At 40.9% G+C, this 17187-nt stretch overlaps 1 protein-coding gene across 1 annotated transcript; it reads left to right on the top strand.

The window, feature by feature from the left end:
- Nucleotides 1-2065: 2065 nt before the first annotated feature.
- Nucleotides 2066-16117, top strand: grap2a (GRB2 related adaptor protein 2a). Its single transcript, XM_070438827.1, is given in 10 exon segments — nucleotides 2066-2327; nucleotides 8323-8397; nucleotides 10239-10374; nucleotides 10610-10701; nucleotides 10826-10945; nucleotides 14582-14771; nucleotides 15162-15257; nucleotides 15503-15619; nucleotides 15834-15960; nucleotides 15963-16117. Coding segments are annotated over 8 exon segments (879 nt in total). The 5' UTR covers nucleotides 2066-2327; nucleotides 8323-8397; nucleotides 10239-10296; the 3' UTR covers nucleotides 16022-16117.
- Nucleotides 16118-17187: the final 1070 nt, after the last annotated feature.

The raw sequence follows: 17187 nt of genomic DNA, 5'->3' as shown, positions 1-17187 counted from the left end.
TTCTCCATAAATCTACTGTAGGCCTGGAAGGACATTGATATACACTAAATCCTTGATTATGTTGTTTATTTTTATTAACTATTTGTGTTGTTGAGTAMTGTTTCACATTTGATTATATTCTTAACATTAGCAAAAGTGAATAGAAATATGTCCGATTAAAATAGGACTTTTATACCCTGCCTGCCTAGCAATAAATGATGCTGACACACCTCTTTCTCTCTAACACTTCATTATGTTGCGTTGACATTGTAATAGGTGCTGTCGTAAGCACTGTAACATTGCAAACTGTAAATTGTAAACTACAGTTACATGGCAGGCTGTCACTATAGATTTTCACACTTCCAGTGCAGTACACCGTAGTCACTATAAAAAMAYGTTGTGCAGTTTATCATAAACMTACAGTACAAGCCAGATGTTTGAAAGAGAAAGATCATCTATACTACTTAGTCCAAAACTTTTCCCCTGTTGCTYCTCTGGTTCTGAGGGTTGAATCGTGCTAAGCTGAGGGCCTGCAGGTGCAGCTATAGACTGAACCCTGGGGGCTTACACATTACTTCCCCATGTCAACTGAATTTCATGTTTACTCTACTGTCCATTCACATTCCTTCCTCTGCTGCTGTCACAGCTGAACAATGTTTTGTGGAATTTCATTGCCAACGATGCTGACGTAATCTGGTGATCTTTATTACATCTTTACTACAACTAGTGTGAAAAAAATAAAAGAGGAGTTTGAAAAGTCATTTCTACTCTGTGAAAAATAACTTGTCATTTACATCTAGAACATCAAGTGGACCAAGCTTTAGAGTCAGCAAGAAATAATATTGAACCAGAAAAGAAGAGAGCGAAACCACGCTGTAATCTCTATGGGTTTGACTTCCTGTCACAGACTGCAGCTTTAGTTAGCAACATGTGAAGACTTGCACAAGAGGCTGCTAAGGGGAGYACAGAAAGCATGTGTTTTATACRATTCCATTTATTCCGTTCCAGCCATTATTAAGAGCCCATCCTCCCCAATTYAGGTACCACCTGCCACCTGTGGCAYAGCTACACTATKTATCCCTCAGCCTCTTTGCATGSAGRAAACTCCCTGCTTGCTCTCTATAATGATGGTCAGCAGCATGTGTTATGAATGTATAGCCAAGAAAAAACACACCAAACAGAGAAATATGAGGACTGTAGATAACTTTATATAACCAAATTCCAAAGCCATCAGTTTCCATTAACTGTATAATGCAGGCTGAATTATATAACTTATATTGGTTTGAAAGCCTACATTGATATGTTTTGATATGTGTTGATATAGACAAGAATTAGCCTATACGACCTGTCATAGAAATATCGTAGGTTACTGAAATAGAGCTCGATAACTTCAGTTTAGTTTGTTTGAGGAGTGTCAAGTGTTTTATCGTGGGAAGCCCATTTCCAATGAGATCTTCATGCATGCCATCCGAAAGAATGTGAAACATTTGGACATGTTCAAGATGATGCCAAGGAGCATTAATTTGCCTATCTGAAAGACACATGGAAGATCACAGGAATGAAGTCTATTCTCTGTGTGTGTTTGCGTGTGTGTTTGCGTGTGTTTATCATAATGTTTCACCTCATGCAATAAGCCTTTATTACATATTGTCACATTATTCATTTAAATGTATTTTTATTTTATTTAACCTTTATTTAACTAGGCAAGTCAGTTAAGAACACATTCTTATTTACAATGACGGCCTACCCCGGCCAAACCAGGACGACGCTGGGCCAATTGTGCGCCGCCCTATGGGACTTCCCAATCACGGCCGGATGTGATACAGCCTGGATTCGAACCAGGGACTGTAGGGACGCCTCTTGCACTGAGATGCATTGCCTCAGAATGTTTGTGGTAAAGTCCAAAAGTTCCTTTTGAAAAGGGGCGGTCTTCAACCAAGTGCATAAGCCTTTATTATTTATTGTCACATTATGAAAATTATCTGTTTTATTCATCAGCATTTTTGAGGTAAAGTCCAAAAGTTCCTTTTGAAAAGAGGCGGTCTCTGACCAAGTGCAAGTAACTGGTTCATCTCCGCGGTGGGACATTCAGCTATTGTGCGTGTTGGGGAGGGAACTCGAAAGTCTCAGCGTTGTTATACTTCAATGAAAGGACGCGGAAGTAAACAGTCTTTAACGGATTTGTTTTATTTAACCTTTATGATTTTACGAATATGACGTTTTCCTTTTGATGCGAACTTGCGAAATGTTGACTGAAATTATGATCTAGTTGGCAAAGCCCTGGCTGGCTGCGTAAATTTCCCAACCTCTTGTGACTGTCAACGCGTGGCTCTTTACATGAGATAAAGGTAAATATCATATTGCAATATATAGTTTACCCATTTGAAGAATGCTTGATTATTCTTACATACGTGATGCAACCATCAATGTAAATGTAAATGTAATATACCCACCGTTATATGGGTAGCCAAATCATGTCACCAAAATGACCAAACCTCTTATAATGTCATGCTGGCTTGAAGAAAGACACTGCTTGCAGAGCAATCCATTCAACTTCAGCGACTGGTTTATAGTCATCGAAGTCTCTCTCTCTAATCTTAGGAACAGCTGTTACAGTCATACCCACTCCACTTTTTCTGTAATGTAATTAATTATAATAATTAGTCAGCTTCCTCTCATCTGAATTGTGAATCGTTGCTCTTTAGTGGTTAGAGAACTGTCTCTCTCTCCCTATAAGTTGTTGGAAATCTTTTAGATTCTGAATCTATGGCAACTAACCGGACAATTGAAAGAAGTGCCACATAGTGTACTTTAACTAGCTGTTTGATACAAGCAATAACTGTCCCCAGTAACCAACAGTTGTCCACAGACATTGGTGAAAAGGATATGCAATATAGTTCTGGAGCACATAAGTAGGCTATGAGACAACTTGTTACCATATTATGCAATGCTATTATAAATGTATAACAACAAGGATATTATCTTTGACCTAACAGTTGAAACATTTTCATTATTGTTAAATTATTTGTAAACGAACTTTACAGATAGTCCCCCTGCCCATGCCATGGTGATGTGAAAGGTATTTTGAAATAGCTTTTTGCGTGAACGTTTTTTCCTCATTGGTTTGTGTGCTCAGTGCTCTACAAGGTCAAATAGCTTCTCCTCTGGGATGTGGTAATGTATGAGTAGTAGGAGATAAGTTCAACAATAGTTGTATTTATGTGATGAGGAAGTATGTTCATAATGTGTTTTCATTTGATATGAAACTCAGTTCAAATCGAAAGCCACTGAAGAGGACAGGTGCACTATTGAGCAAGCTTTATAAGTTAACATTTTTGGGGGGTTGTTTATTTGCTGAAACAAGGTCCTCGATTCAATCATAGTAGGCTAGCCATGTCAGTCTAATTGACATAGTGTGAGCTACTATGGTGTGTCAAATAGATTACAAACAGTACAGTATCACTGGATCTTTCYATGCTTTACATGGRYGTAAATTGTTGTTWACTAAAATATATAGAACTTGTTGAATTTGGATTTCCCATAATTGAGAATGGATGGATATTTATAAATGTATATACAGTATTGTCTCGTGCTGTTCTCCTCAGTGCTGGGTAGTTGGATGTCATAGTTACTCTCAAAACACATTCTGCACATTCCTCACTAATCTCTGATTTGTGAAGTGTAGAGAAATGTTTAGTGCCTTCACATAGTTAGGCTTTGCATAATGTAAATCCTTAATTATAAAACTTTCCATTTCTAACATTTCCAACAAAGAAAATGATGCACGCTACTCCGTAATAGATCTTACCACTTCTACAATGTCCGTTATTTAATAAATATATCTGTTTAAGACATCATAATCCTATTTCCTTGACTAATGGTGGAATGTTTGGCTCCACAAGACTATATAACAACCTACTGGGCTGTTGAGGAGGCACAAAAGTGCTAAGAAAAAATCCAGCTAAAATTCATGTGGGCAGTGAGAGTTGAAACCACTGCAAATATCCCCTTCACCCAGGTCACTGTACCAGGGGAGCTCTAGGGACGTTGGCACACTGCCAACATGCCCCTGGCTCACCTCATTGGTGACATGTTACTAGAGTAGATCCCCTCTGCTCTGCACTGTCTCTTCCCAGGGGACTTGGCTACTGTTTTGTTACAGTTTTACATGTTTGAGARTTCCATCCTCTAGAGCAGTGATTCCCAAACTTTTTATAGTCCCGTACCCCTTCAAACATTCAACCTTCAGTACCCCCTCTAGCACCAGGGTCAGCGTACTCTACAATGTTGTTTTTTTGCCATCATTGTAAGCCTGCCACACACACACTATACGATACATTTATTAAACATAAGAATGAGTGTGAGTTTTTGTCACAACCCGGCTCGTGGGAAGTGACAAAGAGCTCTTATAGGACCTGGGCACAAATAATAATATAATAATAATTAATAATTTAGCTCTTTATTTAACCATCTTACCTATAAAACCTTATTTGTTCATTGAAAATTGTGAATAACTCACCACAGGTTAATGAGAAGGGTGTGCTTGAAAGGATGCACATAACTCTGCAATGGTGGGTTGTATTGGAGAGAGTCTCAGCCTTAAATAATTTCCCACACACAGTCTGTGCCTGTATTTAGTTTTCATGCTAGTGAGGGCTGAGAATCCACTCTCACATAGGTACGTGGTTGCAAAGGGCATCAGTGTCTTAACAGCGRGATTTGTCAAGGCAGGATACTCTGAGCGCAGCCCAATCCAGAAATCTGGCAGTGGRTTCTGATTAAATAAAATTTTCACAGAACCGCTTGTTGCAATTTCGATGAGGCTCTCTTGTTCAGATATCGGTAAGTGGACTGGAGGTTGGGCATGAAAGGGATAACGAATCCAGTTGTTTGTGTCATCTGTTTTGGGAAGGTACCTGCATAATTGCGCACCCAACTCACTCAGGTGCTCCGCTATATCACATTTGACATTGTCCGTAAGCTTGAGTTCATTTGCACACAAAAAATCTTACAATGATGGAAAGAACTGTGTGTTGTCCTTAATGCAGACAGAGAAGAGCTCTAACTTCTTAATCATAGCCTCAATTTTGTCCTACACATTGAATATAGTTGCAGAGTGTTCCTGTAATCCTAGATTCAGATCATTCAGGTGAGAAAAAACATCACCCAGATAGGCCAGTCATGTGAGAAACTCGTCATCATGCAAGCGGTCAGATAAGTGAAAATTATGGTCAGTAATGAAAACTTTAAGCTCGTCTCTCAATTAAAAAAAACGTGTCAATACTTTGCCCCTTGATTACCAGCGCACTTCTGCATATTGTAAAAGCGTTACATGGTCGCTGCCCATATCATTGCTAAGTGCAAAAAATACACAAGAGTTCAGGGGCCTTGCTTTAACAAAGTTAACCATTTTCACTGTAGTGTCCAAAACGTCTTTCAAGCTGTCAGGCATTCCCTTGGCAGCAAGAGCCTCTCGGTGGATGCTGCAGTGTACCCAAGTGGCATCTGGAGCAACTGCTTGCATGCACGTTACCACTCCACTATGTCTCCCTGTCATGGCTTTTGCACCATAAGTACAGATACCAACATGAGCAGCAGCTACGTTTGYCTACATACGGACCGTTAGTGGAATTCCCGCGAGAGAGTAACAGTTAATGTGATTGGATGTTCATTATTTGACTAGGCTACCTGTATTTGACATTGTGTTGTTATTTCGCTGGACACTAGATGGTTTGATTTTATTTTTAGCAGTGAAACAAGGCTACTCAGGTGATTTAAAAAACTCACCCAAATGTATAGCCCCGTTGGAAAATATAAATGGACTGTTTGAAAATGTGAAGAAAAACAAATATTATGATTATTTAAAAGAAATGTGAATCACATATGTATTTGGCGTACCCCCGACGGCATTGCGCGTACAAATACCTGCTCTAGAGCACTCAACTCTTACCCTGTGAGGTCCGTAGCCTGCTGGTTTTCTGTTCTTCCTGATAATTAATTACACACACCTGGTGTCCCAGGTCTAAATCAGTCCATAATTAGAGGGGAACAATGAACAAATGCAGTGGAACTGGCTTTGAGGTCCAGAGTTGCATTCGAGGGCTTTAGAGTGACGACAACGAGGTTCTGTCTGTGTGTGTGTGTGTGTGTGTGTTCACGGCTGTCTAATAGCAGAATTGTCCTGACAGCAGAATGGATTAAGTTATTGTGGATGTATTTGACCCAGGGTTTTTTTACAAAGATTTTATCAGTGGTTTATGCTCATTGGGGGGGGCTAAGGGGTTTAGTGGTGGTCAGTGTAGTGTCTTATCTTACTGTATCTCTCTCGTCAGTGTAGTGTCTTACCTTACTATATCTCTCTTGTCAGTGTAGTGTTTTACCTTACTGTATCTCTCTTGTCAGTTGTAGTGTCTTACCTTACTATATCTCTCTCGTCAGTGTTAGTGTCTTACCTTAACTATATCTCTCTCGTCAGTGTAGTGTCTTTTACTTACATTATCTCTCTTGTCAGTGTAGTGTCTTACCTTACGTATCTCTCTGTCAGTAGTGTCTCCTTACTGATCTCTCTGTCATGTAGTGTCTTACCTTACTGTATCTCTCTCGTCAGTGTAGTGTCTTACCTTACTGTATCTCTCTCGTCAGTGTAGTGTCTTACCTTACTATATCTCTCTCGTCAGTGTAGTGTCTTACCTTACTGTATCTCTCTGTCAGCTGTAGTGTCTTACCTTACTATATCTCTCTCGTCAGTGTAGTGTCTTACCTTACTATATCTCTCTCGTCAGTGCAGTTGACAGTATTTTGAGATTTGTTGGATGTATGCAGTTTATGTACATGCCTTTTCAGCAAGCTGCTGGGAATGTTTATCTAAAATCAAAAGTAAGAGTTAATTGATAATGTTTATGAGGGCTAATCTGCAATGGAAACAGGAGTTCACTTCATTAGTCCATTCATTAGTGAAACAGAGCCATTCGGTGAGGCAAGTGATTTAAAACTGAAGTGCCTGTTTGCTGCATGCATGTTTTACGTGTTTACGCGCAACATGGTTTTATGGAGCGAAGGAGTTAGATAACACAGATTGAGGCACTTCTGTGTACACACATGGTTTTATGGAGCGAAGGAGTTAGATAACACAATTAGTGCACTTCTGTGTACACACATGGTTTTATGGAGCGAAGGAGTTAGATAACACAGATTGAGTGCACTTCTGTGTACACACATGGTTCAACTGAAGTGGGAATCATTTAGATTAAACTATTTGTTGAGTTTATGTCAATGGAATGTGTGGTGATATCCCTTGACCTTCTCCTTGTTCATCCAAACCTCCAAGAAATAAGACTCTTGTTATCATATGTGGGCTACCGAGTGGCACAGAGGTCTGAGGCACTGCATCTCAGTGCAAGAGGTGTCACTATAGTACCTGGTTTGAATCCAGGCTGTATCACATCTGACAGTGATTGGGAGTCCCATAGGGCGGCGTGAAATTGGTACAGCGTCGTCCGGAGTAGGCCGTCATTGTAAATAATAATTTGTTCTTAACTGGCTTGCCTAGTTAAAGGTTACCTTTAAATAAAACAATTATATTAAACTGATATGTGAGCTATTACTGTCAATAAGTGAATATGTTGTGTTGACTTTAGAGAGAGAGAGACAGAGGAGAGTTTCCTCCTCTGGTTTAATGAATAGTTCCTGTCTGGTAAAGAAAAAGAGAGAAAGAGATACATCTGGGTCTGACAGAAACGCACATAGTTTGGAACGATTTTCTTCGTGTAATTGAATTGAATCTTCAGTTGTCCTCATGTTGTTTATGCGGCCTTCCATCCGGCTTAGTAGAGCTCTGTGAATGATTCTCATTATCATCTATCTACCCTCACTCATATCCGCTCTGAATAAGACAGAGAGGGGGAACAGAAGGGGTATTTTACTGCAGAGTAGGAGTTTTAATCAGGGTACAGGATTGGAGCCGTGGTGAGCAATAGAAGCTGATACTACAGCGCTGTTATTGGCTCCCTCCGGTGTCTGATGGCTGAATAGGTAGAGAGGTAGGGCTGGGATAGATTTATGAAATTGTATGTAATCATGTGTATCTATGGTTCTGGGGATGGATAATGTATGTGATTTTGGAGCATGCACTGCAGACCCCCCTTCAACACACACACGTGGGAGAGCAGCAAATTGAACATCAAAGATAATTACCATCATGAGATTTCAATCTCAAAAAATTACGCTGTTTTTTTTTTTACTTAATTGAAAGGGGAAATGGACAGCTCCTGATGTTGTTTGTCCTCCTCTGACTCGCTCTTCTGCCTGTTCCTCCATGCTCATGTCTGTTTATGTATCCCGTAGGTAAACATTAACACATGGTGAATGCTACGAACTACCGAAACAAGAATTGTTCTCTCCTCAGCTTCGTGACAGAAGGTAAGGGGAAGTGCCTGGCTCAGACAACTTTTCTCTGTTTTGCTTCCATTTCAAAATTATTTTCCAGTTTCCCCATTTCTTTATTTCTCATTTTCCATATCTAAACTTCATAGCTAGGAATGGGATATATTTATCTAAAGTTATACTTAGGCTTGTGTTCAGAAGTATACAACCGAACCAAAAGGTTTTGAAACTAAATCTGTGTTCTTATTGCACAACTCCTCTTATGTCATCTCCTCCATTTCAATTTTTCCCCCCACTTTTTATCCCACTGAATGTATTTCCCCCATGCAATGGCTGTTACAGCCTCAGGTGCAATATTCACAGATTACAGAATGTACAGCATAGTCTAGTCTAGGCTGGTAACAATTGTATTTTGCAAACCACCACTGCACCACCTCAGCAGAATTACCCCACCAGAGTTAAATTACTGGCAATGTCGACCTAAAATACAAGTATACAGTAAGCTGTTTAAACAGTGCAGTTATTTGTAGGCCTATGTTCCTTATAGGAGCTAAGGACTTAAAGGTCTAATGCAGCCATTTACATCTCAATATCAAATAATATCTGATTAACAACGAAGTACCTTACTGGGATTTTTTAAATTAAAATGGTAAAAAAGAAACAAAAATAGCTTCTTAGCTAGAAGTAAGCTAGGACTCTCTGGGAGTAGTCTGAGTAAGGAGGAGAAACCTGAAAACTATAGCTGTTATTGGCAAAGAGGTAGAAGGCTGCGGGTCTGACAGAGATCATTGAGGCGCGATTAGAATTGTTCATGCTGCAGGTGGAAGCTGGCGATCAGACAGACAATTTTGGGGATGAGAATATTTTTTGGAAAATGCTACGGACAGCTATATCGGTCTTTCATACAGGACTAGTAAAACATTGTTTTTGCATTTTTTATAATTATTCTTTTTAGGGGGTGCTGCAGCACTCTCAGCACCCATACTTCCTGTGGCTATGATCAGGTGTGTGTGTAGTCTCAATTAAAATAGTAAGCTATAGACTACGCATGGGCGGAGAAGCAGGGGGCAGTTATCTTTCCAATGAAATTAACTTCCTAAATATGATTAGGCTATAGTTTACATTGCCTAGAAATACATATTGATCACCTTTTATTTTTTATCTCTGTCTGAAAATTGTCCCACTCCTAAAAGGTAAGCTATAAAACGTTTCTCAAGAGAAAGTGAAAGTGTCTGCTCTCTCTCCAACTCTGCTCTCTTCAAACAACGTCTAGCCTATTGGCTGATATAGCCCAGTAACACCGATAGCCTAATATAATGGGCCACGTGAGAATCTCTGGTAATTTAACTGATTTCTTAGGTTATTTTTTGCTCATTTTGATATTGCCTATATAGGGCACACAATTGCTAGGACCATGGCTGGCAAGTGAGTTGCGTCACGTGAGTTGCGTCACATACTCCTGAAGTAACATTGCGGGACTGCGGTTGGGTTCGGGACACGTTCTTGCAGTAGCGGGTGGGAGTCGGACAGAGAGCCAGCGGGAGGGGGCGGGTGCGGTATCAAAAGCTGCGGGTGCGGCCGGAATGAAGAAATCAGTCCCGCACGGAGTTTGGAACTCTCTTTCATATTGGTCTATTAACTGATTTACTGCCAAAACTCCATCCCGCCAAAACAGAACGATATTTAGGTGGTCTTTTTAAACAGCCTGTACACTAAAATGGCATTATCATCATTTTCACAATTTCACAGTATTATTCCAACCTCAGTGTCGAAATATATCTAAAACACAGGAAATAACATTTTTTGACTGCACTGTATAGTTTGCTTACTTTGAAACTACCAGCCCACAACTCTCCCTGACTCATCTCATTCCATAGACCGACTGCAGTCCTTCTGCCTCCCTATTCCAACTKTTTGACCCTTCCACCTCTCGCCATGGAAGCCAGAGGAAAGTACGAGTTTAATGCTACGGCTGAGGATGAGCTGAGCTTCCGAAAGGGAGACATCCTGAAAGTGAGTATGACCTGAGAGAGAATGGGAGGAGACACATTAAAATTCAGAATAGCGTGCCATAGTAAGACTAAAGAATGACAGTAGTACAACTGAGTGTGGGCCTTGACTTTAAAGACACATTCCACTAATCTAATTCCTAAATTCTACACACAAAGTTCTACTGTTGTATTCTGCTGTAATATTAAACCTAAACAGTGAGCTCTGTTGTTTTTGTTTATCTCTGTTCCCTAATCAGATTCTAGGTAGTCAAGATGAGTGGTTTAAGGCAGAGCTGCATGGACAGGAAGGCTTTGTGCCCCAAAACTACATCGAGAGACAAACCCCAAGGTGAAATAAAGTTACTCATTCTCATCCATAAAATGTATTTGAACACACACATACAACATGAGTTTGTATGCTTACAGTAAGTACAGTATAGCCACATCTGTATACTGTATCTCTCTCTGTCCAGCTGGTTCAAGGAGACGGCAAGCCGCAGCTCTGCTGAGGAGCTCCTGATGTCTAGGGAGGTGGGGGGATTCCTGATCCGTGGCAGTCAGAGCTCCCCTGGAGAATTCTCCATCTCTGTCAGGTGGGTGGGTGTAGGCTCAGGCCAGGGTATTACAGGGAGCTCACTGATCACAAAACAGTACCTAGGGGGGTTAGAGTTTACACCGCATGAACTCTGTAAAATGTGCTAACATGTTAACCTGCAAAACTCATCTGTGAACATTTTCACAATCTCCCTCCATTTCTCATGAAATGTCTATGAGCCAGGGAAGAGTTCCGTTTCTGTCGGCTATACTTGATATTACTGGTACAGCTTTTCCTTGCAATATCTAACATAAGCCAGCAGGGGACAATGAAAGTACTGCACCAGAGAAACAGTTGACTTTGGATTTATGGAATAGAACAGAACACAATTAAATTGTTTGAATCATAACTCATCACATCCTATCATTGTTTATTTATTTTTATTTAACCTTTATTTAACCAGGATAAGCCCATTGAGACCCAGAGTCTTTTTTTTAAGGGAGACCTGGCCAAGAAGGCAGCAACATTCAATACATTACATAATTAAAACATACAACAATACAACAACATGATCCAGCCTAAAAAAGTCTCCCATCAAGATTTTAAATTCATTCAGTGGCACTAACTAACATATTTAGATGAAACATGGATTGTAGACTATTCCATGCGTCTAGTGCACAAAAAGAGAAGGCAGTCTTGCCTAATACTGTGAATGTCCTCGGGACTTTAAGTAGCAACCACCTAGCAGACRGGGTATGGTAACTGCTGGTGGTGAAGGAGACCAGACTACAGAGGTAAAGAGGGAGTTTACCCAAAAGGGCTTTGTAGATGAACACATACAAATGTATCTTTCTGCACATATAAAGTGAGGTCCAACCTACCAATGGTGGGTGAGTGACTTGGCATTTGTACTAAAGCGCAAGGATGTATGATAAACAGAGTCCAGTCTCTGTAAGACGGAGGAGGTTGCATGCATATACAACAAGTCACCATAATCAATGACAGAGAGAAAAGTGGCTTGAACAAGCTTCTTTCTAGCCATAAGCGGGAAGCCAGTGTCACGTTCCTGACCTGTTTTCTGTTGTTTTGTATGTGTGTGATGGTCAGGGCGTGAGTTTTGGGTGGGCATTCTATGTTGTGTGTTTCTATGTTGGTTTAGGGTTGCCTGGTATGGCTCTTAATTAGAGGCAGGTGTTTTGCGTTCCTCTAATTAAGAGTCATATTTAGGTAGGTTGTTTCACTGTGTTCGTTGTGGGTGGTTGTTACCTGTCTCTGTGTTTGTGGTCTGCACCAGATAGGTCTGTATCGGTTTTGCACGTTTGTTATTTTGTAAGTTGTTTGTAGTGTTCACTTGTTCTTATAATTAAACATGTTGAGCACTGGCTACGCTGCATTTTGGTCCTCTCCTTCACCCCAGGAAGAAAACCTTTACAGCCAGCCTTATTACAAAAATAAAAACCCAATTTCAATTTAAGCTTTGTCATAAGATTATCCTCATGAACTTTAAAGGACAACTTGTTATCCAACCAAATACCTAGGTATTTGTAGGATGACACTTTTTCAATGAATAAGCCACCAGATGTGACAATGCTAACGTTCTCTGGCAGAGTTCTAGCTCTGGTAAAGGTGATGAATTTAGTTTTTTTGTACATTCAAGACCAGTTTGAGACCATAAAGGGAAGCCTGCAGTGACTGAAAAGCAGTCTGGAGCTCTTCAACAGCCTGAACCAGAGAAGGAGCACATGAATATATGACTGTATTATCTGCATATAGATGTAACTTTGCTGGTTGTATCCCATTTCCCAAATCATAAATAACAATTGAGAACAACACAGGAGCTAAAATGGAACCCTGGGGCACACCTCTATTAATCTCTAGAAAGCTAGACTTGTGATTGTCAGTATATATACACATTGTGTTCTGTCAGAAAGATAGCTCCTAAACCAATTTACTGCCCCGTCACTGAGACCAATGTTTCTGAATCTAGCTAGCAACAATTCATGGTCAACTGAATCAAAGGCCTTTGATAAATCCACAAACAGAGCAGCACAATGTTGCTTTTTATCAAGTCCATTAATGATGTCGTTTGCCACTGCCATAGCTGCAGTCGTGGTGCTGTGCCKCGATCTAAAGCCAGACTGAACCCCGCTCAGTATGTTCCTTTCAATTAACACGTTTTTTTAACTGTGAGTTCACTAGGGATTCATAGACTTTGGCCAGGATAGGGAGTTTAGAGATAGGACGATAGTTTTTAGCATCTGAGGGATCTCCACCCGTTAGCAGCGGGAGGACATGAGCTGATTTCCAAATGCTGGGTATGTAATTGGTCAAGAGACTCAAGTTGAAAATGTGAGCCACAGGTTCAGTAATAATACCAGCTGCTATCTTTAAGAGGTAGGTGTCCAGGTTGTTTGGACCTGCAGACTATTTAGTGTCTATGGCCTTTAGTGCTTTATAGACCTCAGTATAAGAAACAGGCTCAAAGATCAAATGGTTCACATGAGGGCCTATATCATAGTTGACAGTAACAGAGCTTACATTAGAGGCCTGGGCCCCACCATTATCAAAAACTGAACCAGCAGATATGAAGTGCTTGTTAAAACCCCCTACAATATCAGCTTTATCCTTCACTTCATTAGAATCCATCATTAAATGGAAAGGAAGGCCAGAGGATACATTAGAACCTGACACTGATTTGATTAGCTTCCAGAACTTGGTAGGGTTGTTTAGGTTCTCTGTCACTGCATTTAAATAGTAATCTGATTTGGACTTCCTGATCAATCCTGTGTATTTGTTTCTTAGCGCTCTGAAGGAGGCCCAGTCAACAGGAGCACTTGTATGTCTAGCTTGAGCCCAAGAAATATTTATCTTTCTAATGAATTCTGCCAAGTTATCTGAAAACCAGGGATGGTCCCTTCCACTGATTCTAAATTTCTTCACAGGGGCATGCTTATCACAAATCGACACAAATTTCATATAAAAATAGTCCCAGGCAGTGTCAACCAGGGTTGGGGTAAATTCCATTTCAATTCCAATTAATTCAGACACTAAACCAAATTCAAATTCCAAATCTTCCTCATTGAAAAGCATTGGAATTGGAATGTCAGTGTACTTCCTTGTCACGACTTCAGCCGAAGTCGGCCCCTCTCCTTGTTCGGGCGGCGTTCGGCGGTCGACGTCACCGGCTTTCTAGCCATCGCCGCTCCATTTTTCATTTATCCATTTGTTTTGTCTTGTTCCCTGCACACCTGGTTTTCATTCCCCAATCACACTACATGTATTTATTTCTCTGTTCACCCTCATGTCTTTGTGTGAGTTTGTTTTGTGTTACGTGTCTATGTTGACGAACTTTACTGGTATGCGTTTATTCCGTGTTTTATTTCACGAGGTATGTCATTGTGTTTATACCATATTATTGTGACTGTTTGCGGATTTGCATTTTTGCATTGGCTGGACGACGCAGTGGCGTCCGTCTGTTGGTTTCTCCTGCCTCAATAAAGTGTCCGCCTGTTCACAACTCTCTGCTCTCCTGCACTTGACTCCGCTCCCAGTATGCACACCATTGACATTCCTGAATTGACTGGAATTGAATTGGAATTGACCCTAAACCTGCATTGTACTGTATGTGACTAAGAGGCCAGATGTTGTGTTGTGACATGCTTCACTGATATATAAAACCATACTTTCCCCTCAGACATGAGTTTGACGTGCAGCATTTCAAAGTGATGAAGGACAGCAAAGGCCACTACTTCCTMTGGTCAGAGAAGTTCACTTCCCTCAACAAGCTGGTGGACTTCTACAAGAACACCTCCATCTCCAAGCAACGGGACATCTACCTCAGAGACGGTAGCCGGGATGACCAGAGCCCATCCGCACCCCAACCGGTATTTCAGCCGTATATTATCTCAGTTCAATCAACTCTTTAGTGAAGGCTTCCTTCCCTTTCTTGACTTCCCACTCTTCTGTATCTTATATACTCTCAAGCACAGATACAGGAACTGAAATCAGTGTGCTATTGCACCAGAATGGTCAGTTAACCAATGGTATTGGTCTATTAACCAAAGTACCGCATGGTGATGTCACCATGGAAAATAAAACCTCTACACAGAAGGTCCTGTGTAGATTGTACTTTCAACCAGCAACTATCAGGAAATAACACTGATCAAATGTTTTTGTTAGTTTCATCAGCTGTTGTACAATATGATATAAAAACTACATMTTGACTGCACTGGGCCTTTATTAACCCTTTCCTGTCCACATCCTTCTGTTGTCAGTTGAAGAGGGGGAGTRTACCTGAGGAGAGGAGCTATGGGGCCCCTACTGCAGCCACGTCACACCGCAGGGCCTCAGACCTTCCTCACAGTCAGCAGGTAAACACCACTCACCCTACAGTACTCACCCCAAAGTACAAACCTACACTACCTACAATGCAGTCTTTTGAATCATGTCAGTTTTTCAGAAGCTGCTATGTACCATGGTCATGTAAAACCATGTCATTGCTTTTATTTGATTTCATTGGGTTTGTAATGTTTTACTGTGACTCTGAAACATACTGTAGGTTGGTTTAAAGGTAAGAGTCTGACCTGAGTTCAACCTCTCTCCTCTCTTCCCCCAGAGTAAGAGACCTGGGATGGAGGAGAGGGCTCACACCATAGGCACCCCTGGTAGAAACACCCCCCTAACCTCTCTCCCAGCCCCCCAAAGGACATCTGAAAACACACCTCATCCACAGGTACAGTAAGCCTAATATAGTCAGTAAATGGGGGCTCATCCTTGATGTCCTCTGAAATTACTGGTTCCTATGGCCAACTATTACCTAACACAGGTTTGTGTGTGTGTGTGTGTGTGTGTGTGTGTGTGTGTGTGTGTGTGTGTGTGTGTGTGTGTGTGTGTGTGTGTGTGTGTGGTTGTTGTGTGGTGGTGTTGTTGTGTGTGGTTAGTACCAGGAGGCAGTCATACAGGTGAAAGCAGTGTACGACTTCACAGCGGAGGAAGGGGACGAGCTAGGCTTCCGTGCAGGTGATGTCATTGACATTTTGGATCACTCTGATCCATCGTGGTGGAAAGGAAGATTGCGGGTAAAAGTGGTCTGTTCCCTGCCAACTATACCACACACATTATGAGGAAAGCTTAGAGAGAGAGAAGTCGCTCTTTGGACTTCTCCAATCATATGGACTGTGATGATAAGAGTCGGCAACACAGAAACTTCAGCAGCCCAAACTGTAGGACTAAAAAGAATTGGTTCACATATGATTTCTGATAACATATGCTCACACATTTATTTTTATTTTAAAGCTGGTGCTAGCAGTACAATTGACAGCCCTAAATCATTGAATTTATAAGCAGGGCGGACTTAAATTAGGGAAGCAGCCTCAGGCCTGACATCATCAAGGTGCCTTGTGAGCTGGGCATAAAATAAAATACTAGCAATCTTCTTTTTTCCCCCAATAATTCTCTGAATGAGACCCACAAATGGTTTAAATAATGGACTATTCCACCTTGACAGAGTTCCATGCATTGTTACGCGATATGATTGCACATTTGACTTCATTGTAATTAAGCTGTATCAATAAGGTGCTTGCACAGCGCAGAGAAATGTGCAATTAACGCAACCAGTGAAAATAAAAGAAAGAAAGAAGATTTAACAGAAAATTTGTAAGTTATGCTTTCTTTAGTCAAAGAACAAGTGCTGCTTGTAATACTGACATTGTCATCGAGGCAGAAGACATGTATGTGTAGACAATGTATCTGATGCAATCTGGCCAAACAGAGTATGGCATGTCATCACTGTTTTGGCCAGACAGAATCAGATACATTGGAACCATATAGAAAGACAGAGGGGACTTGTATTGGATCAACTAGGATCAAATCAAATAAGTTTATTTATATAGCCTGTAGTGGCTTCTTCCTCTTTACCATAGCACTCGCCAAGCCTGAAGGGGGTTGTTTCGGACGCATACAGTCCACACTCAACGTTTCAACGGCCAAACATTCATTGAGATCCAGGGATATGGTGCCACAAGAATGTTTTATTCTTCTATCTTAACAAAAGTATTCTCATCAACGTTAAAGCAGAGATACTTGAAATGCAAGCTGCATATATAATATGACTGTCTGTTGTCTGTATGTCTGTTGTATGTGTTGTATGTCTGTATGGTCAAAAAACTATACGCTCGCCATCTGCAAGGTACCTACTCCGAGGCCACTCCTGCCTTTATACTAACACAATTAACACAGTACATTGAATGGGCAAGAGGGGGGCCAAACAGAGTTACACTAATAACAATGAATATATCTCAA

Source organism: Salvelinus sp. IW2-2015, unplaced genomic scaffold (assembly GCF_002910315.2).
Source record: "Salvelinus sp. IW2-2015 unplaced genomic scaffold, ASM291031v2 Un_scaffold1213, whole genome shotgun sequence".
Lineage (NCBI taxonomy): Eukaryota > Metazoa > Chordata > Actinopteri > Salmoniformes > Salmonidae > Salvelinus > Salvelinus sp. IW2-2015.
The sequence above is the reverse complement of the archived record's forward strand: the minus strand, read 5'-3'. Positions and strand labels throughout refer to the sequence as shown.